Here is a 21,517-nt window from a genome sequence, read left to right as displayed (position 1 = left end):
TTTTATCATTTATTCTTGTTGCATTTGATTAATATTTATAATGTAACTCCTCATTCGTGAAACACATTGCAATGTATTTTGATGTGTGGGCTGGTGTGTACATGTAGCCCTGGCTTCTACTCTATGGAATAAGAATTTCTCACTGGCATATCACAGCCTGAATGCTGCTAACATCGACTGGAGATTCTCCTTTAGTTTAATTGGCAGGGAGCCTGTGCTTTTGGAGCTGGAGAATCTGGGCTTTGATCCCACTTCTGCCACAATATTCCATGTGGCTGTGGTGTGCAGCAAAGGGACAGCTGTGAAGCTTCTAGCTGACCAGTGGTTAGTTACGGTATTGGAGAGGGACCCAAACCAGAACCCCAAGTCCAAACCCTCCTAGGCTTTCTGAATCCAACTTCAACCCTTTAGCTCCAACTCAAAAAGTGTCCTTGGAACTTCCTGAACCCTAGGGGCTGGGGAAGGTTTATATCAAGGCCCAAACCTTTCTCTGAGGTTTTCAGCCCATCACTAATAATTACGTACATTTTTTCTGTATCCTAGAACAAAATAAATACCAGGCCTAAACCGGGGGTGGGTGGGTGTGTGTGTGTATTGGGTAATAACTGAAGCTATTTCTTCTGCTTTGTTGTAATATCTTTTCCACTGCCCCGTGTGTAATATATTAAACAAACTGGTTTATTGTCATCTATAATTGCCTTGGTAGCAGTTTCAGCCTCTTCATTTAACACCACAGAGAGCTCACCTTCATCCCTAGAGGTGACTCCTCCAGTCTACGGTTGAGACACACTGGCAAGGTAGCACCCTGCCCTGGAGCTGCCCACGCTGTACCTGTTCTGTAGCTAAATCAAAGTCTTTGTTTTCCAGGGCTGTCATGGGAAGATTTTCATTGGCACAAATGGCAGGGAGGTGCCGCACTCTCACTGACTTGCAGTGGAATGTAGATGCCCTGGCTCTAAATTCCTGGTTTAAAATGTATTTTTTTAGTAAATTAATCAAAAAAATCACCCACTAATAATGCAAATGTCTGAAATGCTTTCAATACAGTGGGATATACTAAAATAGAGAGTTTTAGAAACTAAACGGGCCTGATCCTGGAGGGTGCCAAATACCTGTAATTCTCCTTGAAGTCAATGGAGGGTGCAGATGCTCAGCACCTCCCAGGATCGGGCCCTGTGTGATCTTTTTGTACTTCCATTGACAAGCATCAGCTTGCAATTTCTTTAGGAAAAAGGCTTGCAATGGATTTATATTTAGTCTTGCTGGCAAGAAGCTGCAACATGACACTCACTCACCAGAAGTGTCTCTAAGAGGACATGCTTTCTTTACCTTTCCACTTGGTTTAGTCCACCAACAGAAAATGAGACCCTCCCAGAGAGGAGTTCAATCGTGTTGTCAGGCTGTAGGGTGTGTGTAGCTTTGCTTCCCCCAAACTTGGTAGGTTCCTTCATGTCATTCTCTGTAACGCACTGAGCCAGCGTCTCAGAAGTGGGGTTTCTGGGAAAGGCAGAGCAGTGTCTGAACACGGACACCAGTGCCATGTCTTGCAATATTGCCTTCCAGAGACTGCTACTGAAAACTACATGAAAGCTGCCACCACCAGCTGATTGGTGTGCTGGGGGGCATGCAGTGTATTTATGAATACGTTTACCCAGGCCTCTCTTCCATTTCCTCCCCCTCCAGTTATTAATGTTATCCCAAAGGATAACCCTCACAATATCATGAGCAGCCCTGTCACCTGGTGATGCATTCCAGCCAAATCTCATAACTTAAGCAGGGATGGGACAGTGCTTTCTTGGAGCAAGGTTCACCAAGGAGCACCGAAGATGGTGTGGGCAATTCAATAGATGAGTCAGTGCTGAACCAATGGCCCAACATGATACTCAGGGGCACTGCAATGCTGAAGGTAGCATCTTTTCCCTGATACATATTTGAAATCCTGCTGAAATGTAAAATGTTATTCAAGATTCCACGGTAATTTTAGTGTTGACTTCAGTGTTCTGCCCAAATTCTAGCTTGAGGTAATAACATTTTGGTCTTTAAATTCTCCCTGCACTTTCAGTTGGATATACCATTCTTCTTCACTTCCTCTCACAGACTGTTACTGTGTGCTGTTAATCACCATGTTTCACCTGAGAGGTGGCTGCTGTTGAGTGGTGTGAGAAGTGTAGGTATCTTTTGTCCACTTTACAGATAGGATGCGAGGCTTACCTCATTAAAGGTTGCAAAGCACTTTGAGCTGTTTGGATTAAAAGGGCAGTTGAAGTGCAAATTATTACTGCTCATATAAATCCAGATATGCCCTTATTGGCAAGTAAAGTCAAGGAAAAATTTGCTTATGCTGAGATATAATGTACCCTCCTCCTTCAAAGTCAAGGATACGTTCTCTTCCTCCAAACCAGGTAAAAGGGGCAGATTGCAAACTTTCAGCTTGTTTGCTGATCTAACTGTGAAGGCGCAGCTAATCAAGCCAGACACAAAACAAAATGAAACCAACCTTTTCCTCAAAGAAAAACAGTGGAGCCTACAATCACCTCCCACAATGACAATGTCTCATCTTCAGATGACAGTTAAAGAACCAGAGCTGTAACATGGAGTTGTACCTGAAAAGCTATTCTATGCAAACCTAGAAACAGAAGGCAAAGTTAAAAACCAAGCAGACCTCCAGCAGGCTGAATGGTTGGTGGGGTGAATGTAAACATCAGATTGGGGGGAAGCTGGCAAAGAAAATTACCCTTTCCCTGATTGATAACTGCAAAATCCAAGAGAATTCTGTGTCCCCTGGAAAAGCTGCAGTGGATAAATATATCATTGCAAAGTTACACTTCCGCAGGGGCCACCTGAGCATATGTCAAAATGATCTTAATATTATGAGATTGATAAAGAGGACATGATTCACCGTGCCACTCTGGTAGCGCTATTTTCATTGCTGAAAATCTGATGGAGATGGGAGGGGTGGGGAAAATCCCTAAAGCAAATAACTTCAGCATCCATACTAATTCTTTTCACAACTGGTATAAGAGAAGAGGAACAACTGTAGATGATGACAGGGCAGATTTGGGTGCTCTGCAGTGATTTTGTGTTCATATACAGAAGAACATTGGATCATCATGGTGGAGCTAATTGTGAGATTTTTGACGAGGATTTGGTTCCAGGACATCACTGTTGATACATCAAAGAGTGTATTAAAGCAATATCATATCAATTGACTAAAAGAGCTCATGTGTAAATCCCACACAGTGGGTAAATGGGTGCCCCCTGGTGGACAGGATTCACCCGGGGTTAAGGAAAAGCATCTTCCCACCCTTCAGCTGCCATCTATGAACAAAGTTTGTAGTTTAGGTGTCTTAGGTCCAAGGCTGCTACTGGATGCTCAGGTAGCAGCTGTGGCCGAGAAGGCATTTCCCCATCTGTGCCTGGCAAGCTGAGTGCAGCTACTTCTTTAGTAACCTTGCTAACACTGTTCTTGCCTTTGTCATCTGGAGTCTGGGCTGCTGTAATGGGGCTATATGTTCTGACCATTCAGAAGCTGAATCTGATCCAGAATGTGACAACGGGCTTGTGATACAGGGTTGTGCAGAAACAGCACATAACTCTAGGCCTTTGCAATCTACACTAGCTGCCTATGAGCTCCCCAGTGGACCTCAGGCCTAAATGGCTTGAGGTCTAGTTATTTGAGGGCCCATCTCTCACCCTATGTCATACTACCATGGTTCTGATCACTGGAGGTACATGAGCTGGAGTTCCCTTGGTTTAAATAAGGGAGAGCAGGTTATAGTGTGTTCTCAATAAATGTCCCTTGACTTTGGAATGCGCTTCTTTCTCTGGTCCATTAGGTCTATTAACCTTCTGGACACACTGCAAAGCAAAATTTTCTCTTGAGATTTGGGGAAACGGGTGACTAGGAGGTAAAAGTGAGGGTCCTTTGATTATTGATGAGCCCTCTGTTATTATCTTCCATTGTATTTTAATGAGTGTGAATTGCAATTGTTGGGAGAGCTCAAAGGCCTGGCTGGGCATTTATCATTGTTATTTATCAAAATAAATAAGTGAAATCTGCTTGGAATGCAGCCCCATAGAAATGTGTCCCTGCTACTTGTGAGTTTGGAGAGATTAGAGCTTTATCTCTTCCCATCACTCATTATCTGTCTGGTAACCATTTTGAACCATGCATTAGGCTTGAATCCTTTCACAGAATAACCTTGTGTTTATCATCCCTTTTTAGCTACTACAAGATAATTGGCTTTCCCTGTATCTTAAGTATAATCTAAAAGAGGACCCCCCACACACACACCATATTTTGCTGATATCTGTTGCTACTTGCATAAAACTTGCCTGGCTACATCAGGGCTTGGAATGCACAAGGAAATACTTCCACCTGTTAAACTACTGAAACAAAGAAAGAACAGGAGTACTTGTGTCACCTTAGAGACTAACAAATTTATTTGGGCATAAGCTTTCTTGGGCTACAGCCCACTTCATCGGATGCATGCAGTGGAAAATACAGTAGGATGATTTTATATACACAGAGAACGTGAAACAATGGGTGTTACCATACACACTATAATGAGAATGATCAGTTAAGGTGAGCTATTACCTTATACCACAGATTATAACTAGGTGGTCATGTAAGATCCTTTGTCAGGATGTCTACTGCTGTGAACAGGTACCAGCAACAATAGCATAGGCTCAGTCCTTAGCGTGTATTCTGCCTAAAGTATGCACTGGCAGATCCTATGAAAGTCAACAGGTACTTAGGAATGGGTCAATATCTTGAACCTGAACCCTTTTATATTTTGGGAGGGACTTGGGCTGGGATTTGAATCCCAGAATCTACAGCTGCCCCTCTAGGTCATCTGTGATCAAGTCACTGTTCCAGGGATAAAATGGGGAAAATATTGCTACCCTGTAGGAACGTTATGAGGAGCACTAACTAGGAAAAACGAACACTTTATCCAGTACTTATAGAAATGGTCCATACAAGAATAATATCAAATCCTGACATTTGTCCAGAGCATACCCAAAGACAGAGCAAAAATGTGTGTGTGTGGGGGAGGAATATTCAGGCATTTTTCAGCCACAGAAATATTGGAACATAGAATAGAATTCATCTAACTTGGTCAGATCAATTGTCTATCAAATTTGATCATCTGTAGTGATAGGCATAGATTACCAAGCATGCCCCCAGAGCCATGTATTCACAAAGTTTTGGGGAGGAGCTTGAGTCTTGGGGTTTGGTTCATGCCCGCTTCCAGTACCCCATCTATACATGTGGCCTTATGCATAGGAGAAAGGCAGCACTGCCCTCTGTCATGCATCCACCTAAATATACAATGTTGCTTAAGTGGAAACAACTCTAATCATTGCAACTTGTGATTCTGAATCAATATCAACCGAAGTGGATGGAATAAAGAATGGAGAGCCAGGTCCTGCAAGAGTTTGAGCACCCACAGCTCCTCATGAATTTCACTGACTCCCAGGAGGTGGTCAGCCCCCAGCAGGATCAGGCCCCTGATCCTGTGAATCATTATCATGAATAGAACACTCAGTGCTCTTATAGAACTTTGCCACCACAGAACGCAATGTTTTACAAAGAGGGGTGAGCATGGATAGCCCCATTATTTCATGTGGGGAAACTGAGTCACCGGGACATTAAATGACTTGCCCAAAGTCACCAGCAGAGCCAGAAACAGAATCCAGGTCATCAAGTCCTAAACTCTGTTCACTGGACTATCCTGCTTTTTCTACTAAGCTCTGTAGGTGGTGGATATAGATTGAATATCCAGCCAGACTCTCTTAGGGACCTAGATGGAGAGCTTAATCTGCAAGGAGGCTACGTCCCTTTGGGATTTACCTTGATGATGCTGACAATTCTGTTAACTCTTTGTAACTAAACAAAGTCATAGTGCAATTTTCTTATCAAATTTGTTAGCACCATCCAAGTACATGGATCAAAATTGATTATATTCCATTATTTAAAAAAAACAACAGGCTCTTTTAATTTTATTTTAGGCTGTTGTCTCTTGTATGGTCTCCCTGTAGATGTTTCAAAGCAGAATTATGCATGAGAGCACAGTGTAGCATTTCTATATAACTACGTGTTTCCATTTTTCAAACATACTCAAAGCATTATTGCCACAGTATCCATTTTTCAAAACAAATCATAGAATTTTTTCTTAAATTCTGTCTCCCTTATTCACCAGGGGCTAGATTCTGCTATCTGGACTCATGCTGAGTAGTACTTTACAAAGAGTCCTACTGGAGTCACTGGGAGTACTTGTGAAGCCAACGACTGCCTTGGCATGAATAATGGTGGTAGAACCTAGCCCTCTGTGATTTGCGGAATTCTAGGGTTTATTATTAACAAGTGTCTCAGGTGCACACGCCCCATGAAATGGTTTCAACTGAACAGTCACAAACTACTCAGAGAAAGGTCTATAGATGATAAAGGAGGAAAACGAAAAAGCCTGTTGACACGTTGATACGCTGCTGATAAGGGAAACAAAAAAACCCACTTAAAAAAAAATCAGTTGAGTTTTAGTCCATGTAAGCAGCAGCATCTGGGTTCTTTTCTCTCCAGACTTCGCGAAGATGTTTGCAACAATGCTGAAGATAGTTGCTATTATAGCAGCCCTTTCAGGTGAGAAAAACAAAGGACATAAATAAAATAGCAGGTGAGCTTTGCCAGCAAAGTAGGAGTACATCAGAGATTTACTTCTAGCTGGAATGAAAACTGTGGAGATGATCCAAAGAAAATATCTTGTGGAATCGTAACAGACAGAATAGTGATTTAGTATTTTGTCGTAGGATACTATTTTAGCATTGCCTACTTTACATTAATGCTTTGTTGCTGTAAATTGAGTAGAAGGCAAGAGTAAGCTTTAGCGTTTTCCAGACATCTCAAAATTAGATTTGTTCATGCTCGTCTTGTTTCTATGGGCTATATCCTTGGGAAATAATGACTTGGCGACGTTGGGCCCACGTTTCACTTTAGGCATGTGAATAATCCTTTGGACTTTATTGGGTCTACTCCTATGCTTAAAGTTAAATATGGATGCAAATCTTTGTGAAATCTGGGATTTATATGGTATATTAAGGCTTATACATTATTAATGCTTAAAGGAAGTTTAGTTACACTGAGCATTATTTTTAAGACACGTAGAAATAGACATTAAAAGCTTGATCCTGTGTGCTCCCAAGTACCCTCAACTGCTACTGAAGAAAATGGAAGTTGAGGGTGCTCCACCACACCACAGATACACCTTGCAAGATAAAGACTTAGAGATGTTATTATTTCTTCTGGAGGTCACATGAACAATTTAAGCAGTTACTCCTGACTGTTGTTTATTATACACAAGTCTATTTTTCCTCTAAGCATAGCTAGTTACCTTAGAAGTGTTAAGTAACTCAGTGTTAGCAGAGGTGTTAGTGAAACTATTTGGTTTAAATTTTAAAACTACAGATTTAGGTTTCAAATGGTGCAGATGTTCAGTATGGAAACTCGGACTGTGTACATCAGCAGTGCCGGCCTCTGCAATTGCCAACGTCAAGATACCAAATTACATTTAGTTTGTTAGAGATCAGGTGGGTGAGATAATATCTTTTTTAGGGGGGCCAACTTCTGTTGGTGAAAGAGACAAGCGTTGAGCTCCACAGAGCTCTTCTTCAGGTCTGGGAAAGGTAATCAGAGTGTCACAGCTAAATACAAGATGGAACAGATTGTTAAGCATAAGGAATTAATTCATGTTGCAAAAACCCATTCAGAATGAAGTGGGCAATTAATACCTCTGTAGTCATAGGACAAAAGGAGAGTGAGGCCATGTCTGTACTTCCACTTTTGTGGGTATAACTTATGTTGCTCAGGGGTGTGAAAAAAATGACAGAACTGCCGGTATGGACAGCTCTGTATCAGTGGGAGAATCTCTCCCGCCGGCACAGAGCAGCTACGCTGTAAGCTCCGTAGTGTATACTTGCCTTAGTGGGTTACAGATTGTTGTAATGAGACATACAATCGGAGTCTCTATTGCATCCACGATTTTTTAGAGTCTAGCAGAGTGTTTGGTTTCCCGCTTAATTTATTTTGTTACCATTAAAAACTATATATTAACTTTTTCTGTAGCAAGGAAATCTCTCATAGTTATGCCATAGAGCATATAAACAGATTAAATACTTGTAAGGAAAGGCTTGCAAGATCAAGCAAACAAACTTACTCACAGTTTGTCTCATTGACTACCTGCATGAGCAAGGGCTATGGGATTGATCCTGCACCTACTGAAGTTAATAGCAAAGCTCCCATTGACTTCAGTGTTGCTGGATCAGGCTCTTTGGGTCCAGTCCTACAAACACAATAGTGAGCACTAGCTTGCTACCAGCACTGGCTAGGATCCTGCCAGCACTGGATGAGAAATGCTGGCAGGATGGTGGTTAATAGGGCAGGTTGGAATATTTCCAGCTAAATGTATTTTCATTGAAATACGGTAATTCGTCGCAGCCAAAACACTGTGCGGCGATGTATCGATTTCAGCAATGGAAAGGACAGGAAGGTTTCTGAGGTCCAGTGCTCTCTGGGCCCTTCTGACCACAGAGACAGAGAGAGAGAGATCCAACACCTGACCTTTTCAATCGGAACCCAGACATTTTGACACAAGGCTGTTTTGTGAAAATGTTTGAAAGATTTTGGTTTTGTTCTCATGTAAAACGAAAACCAATTTTAAAACATTGAAAGTTGTCCTCCTCCAGCCAGCTCTAAGGGTTAATACCAAAGAGGATAGCTTAACACAAAAACCCAGAGTGGTAGTATTATTTAATATTTATTTTATGCTCATAGAGAGGCCCCAGTCAGGATTGTGACTGGGTGAGAACAGTGCTGTTCTCTCAGTGAGAACAGTGCTGTAAAAACACATAGGAAGACAGGAAGGTCCCTGCCTTGAAGAGCTTAGAATCCATTTATAAAATATTTTCACTCATTGCAGTGGCTGATAAAGAATATTTAATAATTAAAATATATCAGAATCTATGGTATTTCTTTTCACACTATAGATCGTATCATACTATGGATTATTTGAGCAGAATACCCTATTGATGTTAGCGAGGATGGAGTTCTGTTTAAAAATTGGTAACAGCCCCCTAAGAAAACATGCACAAATATTCCTTCAAAATAAGAATATTTTGTACCTGGTATCTCGATCAATTGCAAGTGGAACAAGCCCATCGGGAGCATTATTTTCTCAATGCAGTTTTCACACCTAATTCTCACATAGGAAAGTACAGGAACCTTACATTTTTCTTCAATGTGTAACATTTTAAGAATGGACAGATGCACCATCAGAATCCTAAAGCTGTAGTTTGAAAATTGGATTCAACAGTATAACAAAAACCCCATTCTGCTGAAGTCCAGACTGCTTTACTTTAATGATTTCTTTTTGATTGACAGATGAAATTCACATTAGCTTGTTGCCTTGTCTAACCTTTAGGGACCAATTCCACATTCCTTTCCAACTCTGATTAACTTCAGTGTGATAAATAGGTGCATAAGAAATATATGATCCTACTTAAGGTTTGAAGGATTAGATTTTTATTTGTAAATGTTGGTAAATGTCAATTTCACCCGTACATGCACAAACCAATGAAAAAAATATTTCCCTCTATACTAATTGAAATTTACAGAGAGGTAAAGAAAGTGCTGCTTGAGAACTTATTTTGAATCTCAACATCTACTGGCATTACATAATTATTGTCTGACCTCCCTATAATTTCCCCACAACCGTGGAATTGATAAAAATAGAAAATAATGCTTCTAAATAAACATCTGGTTTAATTATAATACTTATTTTTTAAAAAAATCAAATTTTGCCAAGCTTATCATACCTATTGCACACCAGTAATGTATAAATTATACAGGCAAGAATTATTGTCAGAATTACAGGAAAGTATGCAAAGAATTGTGTTCAAACAGACACTTATTATTTTAAATTGCAATAGACACCTTTAATGGTGTACTATATATTAAATATTTATTTTTGATCTCAACTCCATCTGTTTCATGTGGTATGTAGGTTGATCAGTTTTACAGAATTTCCTTTACCCCAGAAGGGGAAAACAATTCCAAAGAGGATAACGTGACCATAAAAATAAATCCTAGTCTCACTATAACACAATATATCAGCTCACCCTATGCTCTAGAACGGGGTAGGCAACCTATGGCATGCGTGCCAAAATCGGCACATGAGCTGATTTTCAGCGGCACTCTCACTGCCCAGGGCCCGACTACCGGTCCGGGGGGCTCTGCATTTTAATTTAATTTTAGATGAAGTTTCTTAAACATTTTAAAAGCCTTATTTACTTTACATACAATGATAGTTTAGTTATATATTATAGACTTATAGAAAGAGACCTTCTAAAAACGTTAAAATGTATTACTGGCATGCGAAACCTTAAGTTAGAGTGAATAAATGAAGACTCAGCACACCACTTCTGAAAGGTTGCTGACCCCTGCTAGTGGTAAATAATACTTAGGGCTTTTTACATTTTTAAAGCACCTAATTAGCTCTTGCCACCGTTGCCCCCAGCTTCCATTTGGGAACAGCGCAAATACATAGATGTGCACCAGAGCCTTGAGAAGCACATCAAGAAGCTAAGCTATTAGAGGAGAAGAACCAAGAAAGGATGCTTGGATTCTAGGAATCTAGGCTCCACAGTTTAGAGGAACCAGGTGCAGCAGCCAGTGAGAGTTGGGACTGGCCTATCTGACCCTTGGGGACAAATACATATTGTCTGGGGTTGACGGTGCTGCGTGGTACCACTTGGGTGAGGAAGAGCAAGGAGCTATGATGGTGGTTGTGAGGAAGAAGTGCAAGGAAGCAAGGGAGAGCTGGAAAAACATAGATTGCACAGGTGCTGGAACTAGCAGTGCGGGGGTTGGGGGAGGGGGTGCTGCTGCACCCTCTGGCTTGAGGAGGTTTCTATTATATACAGTGTTTACAGTTCAATGGCTCTCAGCACCCCCACTATCAAGATTGTTCCAGCACCTCTGATTGAATGAGCTGGCTGGGAAATAAGAGTTCACGTTCCAGGCAGCAGTGAGCACTCAGCTGGGAAAGAATGTAACTGTGTAGTGTAGACCAGGCCTGGGAAACTTAGATTTATTTTTCTTTTAAAAGAGGGCATGGAATTTTAGTGGATCTGGGTCCTATTTCATCTTCATCCCTCCCCAGCTACTAAATCTAGAACACTCATCTGATCACCAGGGAAAAAGTTATTGAACAGAGTGAAGAGGGCTATCACATGTCTCCTGCAGAGCAGGGGGTGGGCGGGGGAACCAGTCCAACAGAACTCAAAGCAGTGTTTCTTAGTGTGCAGCAGCCCCTGACTGATCTCCCTTCACCATGCTTATTCCCTGCAGGCCACATCAGCAGCGTGACTGTGACAGCTCCCCAGAGCATGGTGAACGTCAGTGTTGGTGGAAATGCCACTCTTCTCTGCACATATACAACAACTGGGTCTGTGGATTCACTTTTCATTCAGTGGAGTTTTTACAGTGCCAAAGCGAAACAACCTCAAACAGTAAGGAGAGATTTGTTTTTTAAAATTTATATATGAAGCTGTACGTATTGTCTCTCTAAGGTCCTTATATGGCCCCTATTGCCATAATAGCTGAGAATCTTTAATGGTTTATACTCAACACCCCTGTGAAATAGGGAAGTGCTAATAGCCCTATTTTACAGATGGCAACTGAGGACAGAGAGACTGACTTGCCAAAGGTCACACAGGAAATTTGCGGTGGAGCAGGAAACAACCCAGGTCTCCCGAGTCTCAGGCTAACATCCTAACCCTTGGGCTATCCTTCCTTCTCTGTCTGGCTGATGTTGCTTTCAATGCCATAGGTTGTTATTCTGCTTTCTTAAGATATTGGTAGGATCTAGACATTGAAAAGAACTAGTGGGTCATGTAATAGGATGCATCTGTGTTCCCCATTTTAAGGGTATAATGAAAGCTCTTTCCCCCAGCACTTGTATCTCCAGGTCACTATAAAGTTTCCTCATAATATTATTCAGTGTAACCCAGAAGGCAGCATATGCTAACTTCAGCACAGAGTGGGAGAATACTAATAGAGGTTTGTTCCCTTCAAAAAGACAGAAAACATCTTATCAGCCCCTAAGTAAAATTTCATTGGCATGAAAGCCCTGTTAAGTACCTCCCAGCAGCACAAAGGCATCAGAAGAGCAGCAATATGCAGAGACATAGTCTCATATTGCATAGCAGCAATATGCAGGGATCACCAGATCATCTAAACATCATACCTACCAGGGTTAGAAGCAAATTACACCTACCCCTTGTCGGTAGGCACATGAAACCTGACAGGCAGTGGAACCAATGAGGTGGAGGGGGAACAGGATGTGGGGAGCCAGTGCATTGGTTCTCCAATCTCTGAGTGCCATGGGGCTCCCTGCATCTTAGCATGAAATGTTTTGTGGTGAGGGCACAGATCCAGCCACAATCATGGTGCAGCTGGGGAAAGGGTGCACAGCAGCCTTTGGTAGCAGCACAGAGACCATTCTCAGGTCAAGGCACACACACACACTTGAACAAACAGATGACACCCTGGACCATGCCCAGTTGCTCTCCTCTGCGGCTCTAGCAGATGACCTTGCAGATTGTTTGAGTGGCTAATGATGGGTCCGGACAACTTTCTATCCATGCTTCTACTGCTTCCCTGGCCTTCTCAAGAGGTCAGTTACTCCATCTTCTTTGTAGTAAAACCTAATCCATTCTACACCTCCCTTCCCCCAACTGTAAAATACAAGGCTGTGGTAGCAGGTGTTTTGTGGCCATCATGAGACTTCTGAACGTAATCTGCATATGTCACAGTAACTCTTAGATCAGTGTTTCCTGCTTCATGGTTACGTGCAGGCCTGGTCCTCTGTGTTCCTGAGTGCCCTCAGTTCCCTCTAACTTCAGGGAGAATTCCCTGTGCTCAGCACCTTGCAGGACTGAACCAATCTGCAGCAGCCTTTTCTCTATACAAAGAAATGGTGACTAAATGTGTCAATTCATTCTTTCTGTGCCCATGAAATACCCAGCTCTGGTGCCTTGTCATGGCCACTAGATACCTAGTCCCTTTGTCTTGCACAATTTCACTAACAGTTTCGTTCCAGAAATTCAGAGTTCTTGCTTGGGTGTTATAACTGAGAGTTGATTTAAACAGATTGACTGATTTAATACAGACCAGTAATATTGTTGTTGTTGATCAGTTTAACTGTTGTATACTTTAAGTGATATGCAGGAGGTACACCAGCACTGGTAGATCCACAAATAGTACTTGGATCATAAACTCTCTGAGGCAGGAACGGTCTGTATTTTGTGGATTGTACAGAATCTAGCACATCACTGGCATTAAAGAAGAAGAAGAATATATAGGCTTGAAAGAAATAGTTCTCTTATTTTTATATTAAACTGCTATCTGCCATACTATAGCAGTTAATAATAATTTGATAGCAAATATATCAGTGAGAAATATAAATTATGGCCCAACCCTGCATTCCTTACTCTATCAAGATGTGTATACAGTACATTACCAGACTATATGAACTCTAAGAGTGACTAATTGTGTGAGTAAACATTGCTCATACCAGTAATCTTGTCCTCATTAAGACTATTTGCATGAATAAAGGTTGCTCCTGTAATGGTTGTAGGATCATGCTCCATTTGCAAACGCAAGGTGTGTGCATTGCAGCCCTGTGTAATATTGTACTGTAATAGTCCAGTGTATTCTATTAAAATGTTAGTCTCACATTCAGACAGCAAGCACAGCACTCTAGTAGAATTCAAAAACATCCTTTTAGATTTGCTTAGAAACCACAATCTGTATTTTAGTTCCATTAAATTATTAATGCACAAAACCAACAAATAAAATATGTTTTCTGGTTGAAACTAAGAAAAATGAATCAATTGAAATTCTAAGTAACAGCTTTGGGCTTAGGGCTGATCAGAACCTTTCAAGGGATTCAGGCATTTGGAACCATGTGTAGAATGGAACTGGTGGGGAGAAAACAGCACCTGAGGTTTCTAATCATAAGATGTTGTGAATGTTCTGAGCTGACAACAACAACAAAGTGACTAAGATCCTAAATGCCCAAGGAACCACAAAGATCAAGCCCCCTTCAGGCTTCATCTGCTCTTACACACTTGGCATTCCCATGGAAGCTTTGTGCCCACCAGGAGGGCTGCATGAAACACGAGTGAGGAAAATTGCATCTGACTTTCCTCCTATAAGAAACCAAATACATAGTAAATTCATTTTCATGTCATACCAACCTCCCCCCCCATATTTGTAATGGAGGACGTGCAGTTTTGTTACATAGAGTGGAATCTAGAAAGGCCAGAATTTAGAGGCAAAACATCCTTGTGCTTCCATGGTAGTCCAATTAGGGCACTAGGCACAATCCTGCAAACACATGCAGACTGCCACTGACTTCAGTGATCCTACTCATGTGCTTAAAGAAAAGCATGTGTATGTGCCATTAATGTAGGATTGGGATCTTACTCTTTTTCTTAAATGCTTTTAACTGTTTGTTTAACCTTGGATTATTTCGCTGGGGCCCCTCACAATAGCGCTGTAATACCTTACAGTTTTAAACAAATATAATATAAAATTCATCATGCAAATGCAAGTAATAGGGGAAGGAAGAAAGGACCCTGACTAAAGCCAGTGGATTTTCACAGAACTATTTGGCATATATATCCTTTTAAATAAACTCTTTACACTACACATTTTAAGATGCAGTTGGTTTTTCAATCTTTCCTGAACTGTGCATGTATCTTAAATTAAATGTTCACATATTTTTATCCTCATCATCTGTTACCATTAGAAAATGAATCCATTGCAGTGATGTGTCAGGTATGTGTTTGCAGGGTTTATAACCAGCATATATAAATGGCACAGGCTAAGTGGGACAATTTGGGTAATTTAGCTTATGTTCAAAATTCTATAGTGCTAAACTATATCTGTGACACTCTCTTTTGTCTAGATTAACCAATTGGCAAAAGTTACCATAACATACATACAGTAGAATGGTACAATACAAGAGTACATTAAATATACCAGTATTGTAGCTTGTGCTATGCATTATAACAATCAAAAATTGACCAATTTTGTCAGATTTTAAGTAAAAAAAATTTCCCCTCAAAAATTTTTTTTTTTTGCATTTAAAATGGCCTTTTGTCCCCCGAATGAAAATTTTTGTGGAAAAATTTTTCATTCAAAGTTTATCATTTTGCAATACCCAACAAAAACTAACCAACAAACACAACACATAGCCTGGATTCCCCCCGCCCGTTTTCATATTTTAAAAAAGCCAGAACATTTTTGCAAAAATTCCCCCCCCTGCTTTTTTCAAAAGCATCTGTAGGAAATATTTACCTTTCCCCATACAGTTGTAATTTTAACTATCTCTGATGTGTTAGCAAATGTTAGATATAGTAAGGGGACCAAATACAACTCCACTTACTCATGTGGCAGGTCTACTTGTATGAGTAAGTATAAGCACCTTTTGCCTGAAATATATAACATATGCAGAGAAATTATCCTCACCAGGTGTAAATCAACATAATTCTGTTGATTTCAATGGAACAATGCTGATTTACAGCTGGCCCATTGTTTCCACAGTAGCACTGAGTAATAAAGCAAATTCTATGGAACTTCAGGATTAATGAAGGCAAATTTGTGTCATTAAACAAGATCAATGTTTCAAGTACATAAGGGATCATTTAGGGTTGCCTTGTCTTAAAGGCCTAACATGATACAGCAATGAGCCATAGCTGCTCTCATTTTAGAAAAGTCACAGTATTTTACAGCAATGGTCCAAATACTACAGCTACAAGGATATTGGAGTGTTTAGGGCTTTACTGTAGAACATCATGGTAACTTTTTAAACTGTAAGGCTGGGTCTGACACTACTCCTAATGAAATCAGTAAGAGTAGGATCAGGAGTGCTGCCAATGTTAATTTAAGGTGTAAGTCTTGTAAGGCTATATAGCCATTATACCTGGCATCGGGGTACATAGTGCTGCTGTTTCACAGAGTATATTCAGAATGATCTTTTAGCTCCCATTGTGCAGTTGCAAGGCTTCTTTTGCTATTTGTTCTGGTGTTTTCATATCCTGTTCTGCATCGCCAGCCATATGCAATGCTGGCCACAGGTGCTAGAGAGTTAAAAGCAAAGGCAGTTAAACAGGAGAAGATGAAATACCACAAGCAGGCTGCACACAGACAATGCTATGAGTAGGGGTGCAGCAAGCTGTGGAATAACAGGTGTTAGCAATGAGTATTTCATAGCAAAAGCAGCTATATAAAGTGTGAATCTGGTTCTCCTTTGCTAAGTAGGCCACTGCAAAATATAAAGCCTCACCCTGTTCTTATCCTAAGAAGTTTCTTATCTCTTATGTAGTGTGTTACACCATTGAGTGCAATATGCATGAATAGAAATGAGATGTTGGTTTTTGTTCTGATAATATAAATGTGATAGGTTCGCCCTATTTCAACCAAACATTGTAAATATCAAATTAACAGTGTGATATCAATGATTCTTTACCTGTTTTCCCCGATCACCATGGCTGCGCAATGACAATATTCTGCACTTTGATAGTGGTTTCCAGGGGAGGGAATGGGAGTTAGGTACCTAAATACCTTTCAGGATCTGGGCTAGAGTAGTTAACTGACTGACCCCAAGTCACACATCTTGTCAGTAACACAGCAGGTGTGCAAACCAGAGCCCCAATCCTGCAAAGACTTACACACATGTTTAACTTTACAAACCCTGTGTGTAGCCTCATTGACTTCAACATTAAGCGTTTGCATAATGTTTAGAGGAGGGGAACCCAATGTCTGGACGCTGTAATTGGCTCTACACAGGCAGACTGGATTCTGCCACATGAAGCCAATTGCAGGATCAGGGCTGAAATCTCTTGTCATAAATATAAAGGGAAGGGTAAACCCCTTTGAAATCCCTCCTGGCCAGGGGAAAGCTCCTCTCACCTGTAAAGGGTTAAGAAGCTAAAGGTAACCTCGCTGGCACCTGACCAAAATGACCAATGAGGAGACAAGATACTTTCAAAAGCTGGGAGGAGGGAGAGGGACAAAGGGTCTGGGTCTGTCTGTGTGCTGCTCTTGCCAGAGACAGAACAGGAATGGAGTCTTAGAACTTTTAGTAAGTAATCTAGCTAGGTATGTGTTAGATTATGATTCCTTTAAATGGCTGAGAAAAGCATTGTGCTGAATAGAATAACTATTTTTGTCTGTGTACTTTTTTTGTAACTTAAGGTTTTGCCTAGAGGGGTTCTCTATGTTTTTGAATCTAATTACCCTGTAAGATATCTACCATCCTGATTTTACAGGGGGGATTTCTTTATTTCTATTTACTTCTATTTTTTTATTAAAAGTCTTCTTGTAAAAACTGAATGCTTTTTCATTGTTCTCAGATCCAAGGGTTTGGGTCTGTGGTCACCTATGCAAATTGGTGAGGCTTTTTATCCAACATTTCCCAGGAAAGGGGGGGTGCAAGTGTTGGGAGGCTTGTTCATTGTTCTTAAGATCCAAGGGTCTGGGTCTGTAGTCACCTAGGCAAATTGGTGAGGCTTTTTACCAAACCTTGTCCAGGAAGTGGGATGCAAGGTTTTGGGGAAGTATTTTGGGGGGAAAGACGCGTCCAAACAGCTCTTCCCCAGTAACCAGTATTAGTTTGGTGGTGGTAGCGGCCATTCCAAGGATAACGGGTGTAATATTTTGTACCTTGGGGAAGTTTTGACCTAAGCTGGTAAAGATAAGCTTAGGGGGTTTTTTCATGCAGGTCCCCACATCTGTACCCTAGAGTTCAGAGTGGGGGAGGAACCTTGACATCTCTTGACTCCAAAGTCTATATGGACCTATTCTTAAAGTCTACAGTAATGCCCCCAAACCAGATTAAATATGTGAAAGGTGGAATTGCAAAAGAGATTGTGTGCTGTAACCAGTACAATACAGTTGTTGATAGCAAGTTTAAGTTAAAATATTAGGAGAGTGATGGAAATGAATTTGACACTTGCCATTACATTGCATGTTATACTATATTTAGTGGCAGAGTTTTCATTTTTTACAAAATTAAGCTTGACTATTTGCAAGTGGTGACATCACTGTCTTTGTAAAGTCAGGGCTAAAGGACCAGAAGGGAAAGAATTTTAATAATAGGTGAAATTAAGAATATTTTACATTTATTTTCTGTATCAGCTTTCATCCTGAAAGATAACAAAATGCTTCCTGCATCCCTACTATGAACAAACACCACCGCTAAAACAGAGCCACTCTGGGGGCAAAGGAGACAACTAATTGGTGCACAACCTACTGTGCAATAGTTGGGGAGGGGAGATTTTGGTTCAGGGCACTGGACTAGGCTCTGACTTCTCTAAAGGCTTCACACAAACCACTGAGAGCAAGAATATCCTTCCCCCGACCCCAGAGTGGTAGCAGGGGTGGCCATATCTCGTCCTCCCAAGACCCCATCATCAGTCTCCAACAGATGGAGACTGACAGCACTCATTGTATAGCCTGTTTGCAGCCTGGTGGGCTCTTTGCTGAGTTATAAGAAACACTCCCTGAGGGGCTAATAATGCTGCCTCCACATTACGGTCAGTTCCAGTTCAGGGAATGAGACACAACCACCAGGAAATCAGACCAATGTCTCTTGCATAGCTCTGTAGGCAGCTTACTAATTAGGCCCTCTCCATATTATAAGAAAACTTCTCTCGGGCCAAGCCTGATTTTAAAATTGGATTTATCAAATGCAGATTTTGTTGTCATGTACATAGGACTTAGGTCACTGAGTTGGCACCACTGGACTGTTCTCTGCAAAGTGGAAACAAAACAGTTTCTAATTATGAGGGATAGGGTCGGATTGGGATCTGAGTTGCAACAGTGTCATTCTGGGATAATGCCACTGCTGGCAATGGAATTATTCTATATTGACACCACCATAACCAATTTCATCCAAGCCAGTGGAGTTACCTCTGATTGACACTGGGGGGACGAAGATCAGAATCTGGCCCGTAAAACAACAAGGAAAGTGAACCATGGTCTTGGAAAAAAGCAAAAGTACCGAGAGTCTAGAGAGAAAGGAATCAGAAAGAGATCAGGCCTTATCTGCTGTGTTTAGAGCAAACAATTACATTATGCACTTGGTTTGTGTAATTTTAGACATAACTCAGTAATATCACAATAATGCACCCTCACTCTACAGCTCAAGGTTTAAGACGTATTGTGAAACAAGAGTCTGCCTACAAATGCTGCTGAACGACCCCTTTATAACTTTATAACTTTGCTAACTTCACTGACTTATTCAGAGCAGTTGTATAGAGAGGGTGTTCTCATGTTCTGTGCTTTTGTGTGAACATTCAAAGTCACATTAAACTCTTAGATCAGCACGTTTCTACTCAAATACAGCATTCCCTATGCCGCAAAATTCAGAATATGGATGAAAAGTCAGTCAATCATTGTCAAAAGACGGTGTATGTGACAGATGCACGGGGGAGATGTAGCTGGAAACACCAGGTAAGTAAAAATCTTTAAAAATTACATAGTTTCATTTTTCTTACCAGGTTGGAGCCATAGAAACATTGTTCTATATTGAAATCCTAATGCCAATACAAGAACTGAGGTGAAATAAAATAAATGCCCTATTTTGACTTTTGTTTTTGCCCTGATTTTTATTGCACTTTTCACAGCCAGAACATCAACGTTATTTGGCTGTAGCTTTTGTTTTTCCCACAGCTCTTCTGTGTGGCTCAACTAGGGCCTCAGCTGCATGGTATTCTGTCCAACGAGTGTACACCATCAGCCTCCGCACTGTGTCTGAGCAAGTGAGGTTTGAATTCAGATTTCCCTCACAGGAATCGAGGGTGCACCTTCTGATGAGATAACAGTGCAAGTTGTAAGTTGTGTTGCGTGCTTTCCACATCATTGTGCTAAAGAGAGGCAAGCTTCATCAATGGCAAACGCACAAGAATTGGATGGGGAACTGATGGTCTAACTTTTTCAGTACAATCTGTTCTTCGGAACCCTGAAGAGCTGCGGCTACCAGATACTCTTGGTACAAGGGCTTTACATGGGGGCAAGAACTCATTTCTGCTCCCTCCTGCTTACACTCAGAATAGAGCACCATTTGTGGGAGTGCAGTAATAGACACAGGCTGTTGTCCCATGCCAATGGAGTTCAGAACATCCACCATAAAGCAGGGTGCATTCTCCCCTGGCAGGAGGGATATAGAGGAACTCAAATGTGGATGCAGAATTGGTTTCCTCCAAAGTAGCCACAGTAGCTATCCGTTGTTCTACCTCCCATCCACACACCTCCAGAACACCATTTGACTTCAATGGGATTTTTCTTCCAAACTGAGCAGGAAATAGCCCACTGTATATTGAAGCTTAATACTACTTTTTAGAGTCCTGCATAGCCAAGGTGGAAGAGAAGCCTATTTGTGCTTGGTGCATTACTCAAGAACATTTCAGCCACAGGTACGTGCCGTATGACACAGTGAGGGTGAGAAGTGACCTGATCTTCAAGCCCTTCCTGCATCACTGAAAGCTGGCCAAGGGCTGCTTTGATTTACATCGCTAATTTCCAAAGATTTCAGCCCTCCCCTGTCTCCTTGCTGTACTTTATAAGTTTCCTAAGATGCCTCCCCACACCAATTCTCACAACATGCAGCAGAGACAAGAGGCCTGCAGTCATCATTAATTTTTTTAATTAACCTGCACAAAAAATCTCAGAATCGATGTATCAGAGTCCTATCATTCTCTGGCAGATCACAGTGTAACCAAAAAATGTGTGGAAAGGAAGCTCAAGTTGCCAAAGGCATTTGGGGCCAGATTTTGATCTCAGGCATGTGATATAAATCCAGAGTAACTCTGCTGAAGTCAAAGGGACTCTAGTGAAATCAAGGGAGTTAGTGTGGATTTAACCCTATATAGCTGAATTGAGAATCTGGGTCTTGGTCTCTGATTAGTAGTTAAGGTCTACGGCATTTGTTCTTTAACTAGTGCGTAAGATATTTAAAGGGAATAATTGCTGAATACATTTTTTTCTTCGCTGTTTTTTAAGTTCTGTTTAGACTCAGACCCTGGAGTGATGCAATGGTGTCAGAATGATAAAGAGGTTGATATGGGTTCTTCTCTGCCTTTATTTCTGGTGTGGAAAAGAATCTAGCAAAGTAATTAGAGAAAATGCTAATCAGAAAGTGATGAAACAGTGCAGTGTGGCTGGATCTTCTGAGTACTCAGTCCTGGAAGTCTGCAGCCCTTTGATTATAATAACATAGATTGAAATAATAAGGGGAGTGCCCCAGTTTTGGTGGTTGTCATCACAGGTAGTGCTGTAGAATGGCATTATCTCGCGGGAACTGGGTGAAGCAAGAGGAAGAGAGTGGGACAAGAGAAGAAAAGTATCCGTGTCCCCAAACAAGTCCATAGGGAGCAAAACAGAATATTGGACGAG

At 41.2% G+C, this 21,517-nt stretch overlaps 1 protein-coding gene across 7 annotated transcripts in view; it reads left to right on the top strand.

Annotated features, from left to right (window-relative positions):
- Positions 1-6,509: 6,509 nt before the first annotated feature.
- VSIG1 (V-set and immunoglobulin domain containing 1) overlaps positions 6,510-21,517 on the top strand; it is a 36,437-nt gene continuing 21,429 nt past the window's right edge. The window contains exons 1-3 of one of the 7 annotated variants that reach the window (XM_075132509.1): positions 6,510-6,640; positions 11,402-11,562; positions 19,469-19,576. In XM_075132509.1, the coding sequence (XP_074988610.1) occupies positions 6,592-6,640; positions 11,402-11,562; positions 19,469-19,576 (318 nt within the window). In that variant the 5' untranslated portion in view covers positions 6,510-6,591. Of the gene's footprint in view, positions 6,675-11,401; positions 11,563-12,656; positions 12,729-17,062; positions 17,205-19,468; positions 19,577-21,517 lie in introns of those variants that run through there. The other 6 variants (XM_075132513.1, XM_075132511.1, XM_075132514.1 and 3 more) reach the window with 6 other exon arrangements.

The sequence above is a fragment of the Caretta caretta genome, chromosome 9 (assembly GCF_965140235.1).
Source record: "Caretta caretta isolate rCarCar2 chromosome 9, rCarCar1.hap1, whole genome shotgun sequence".
Taxonomy (NCBI): Eukaryota; Metazoa; Chordata; order Testudines; family Cheloniidae; genus Caretta; species Caretta caretta.
The sequence above is the reverse complement of the archived record's forward strand: the minus strand, read 5'-3'. Positions and strand labels throughout refer to the sequence as shown.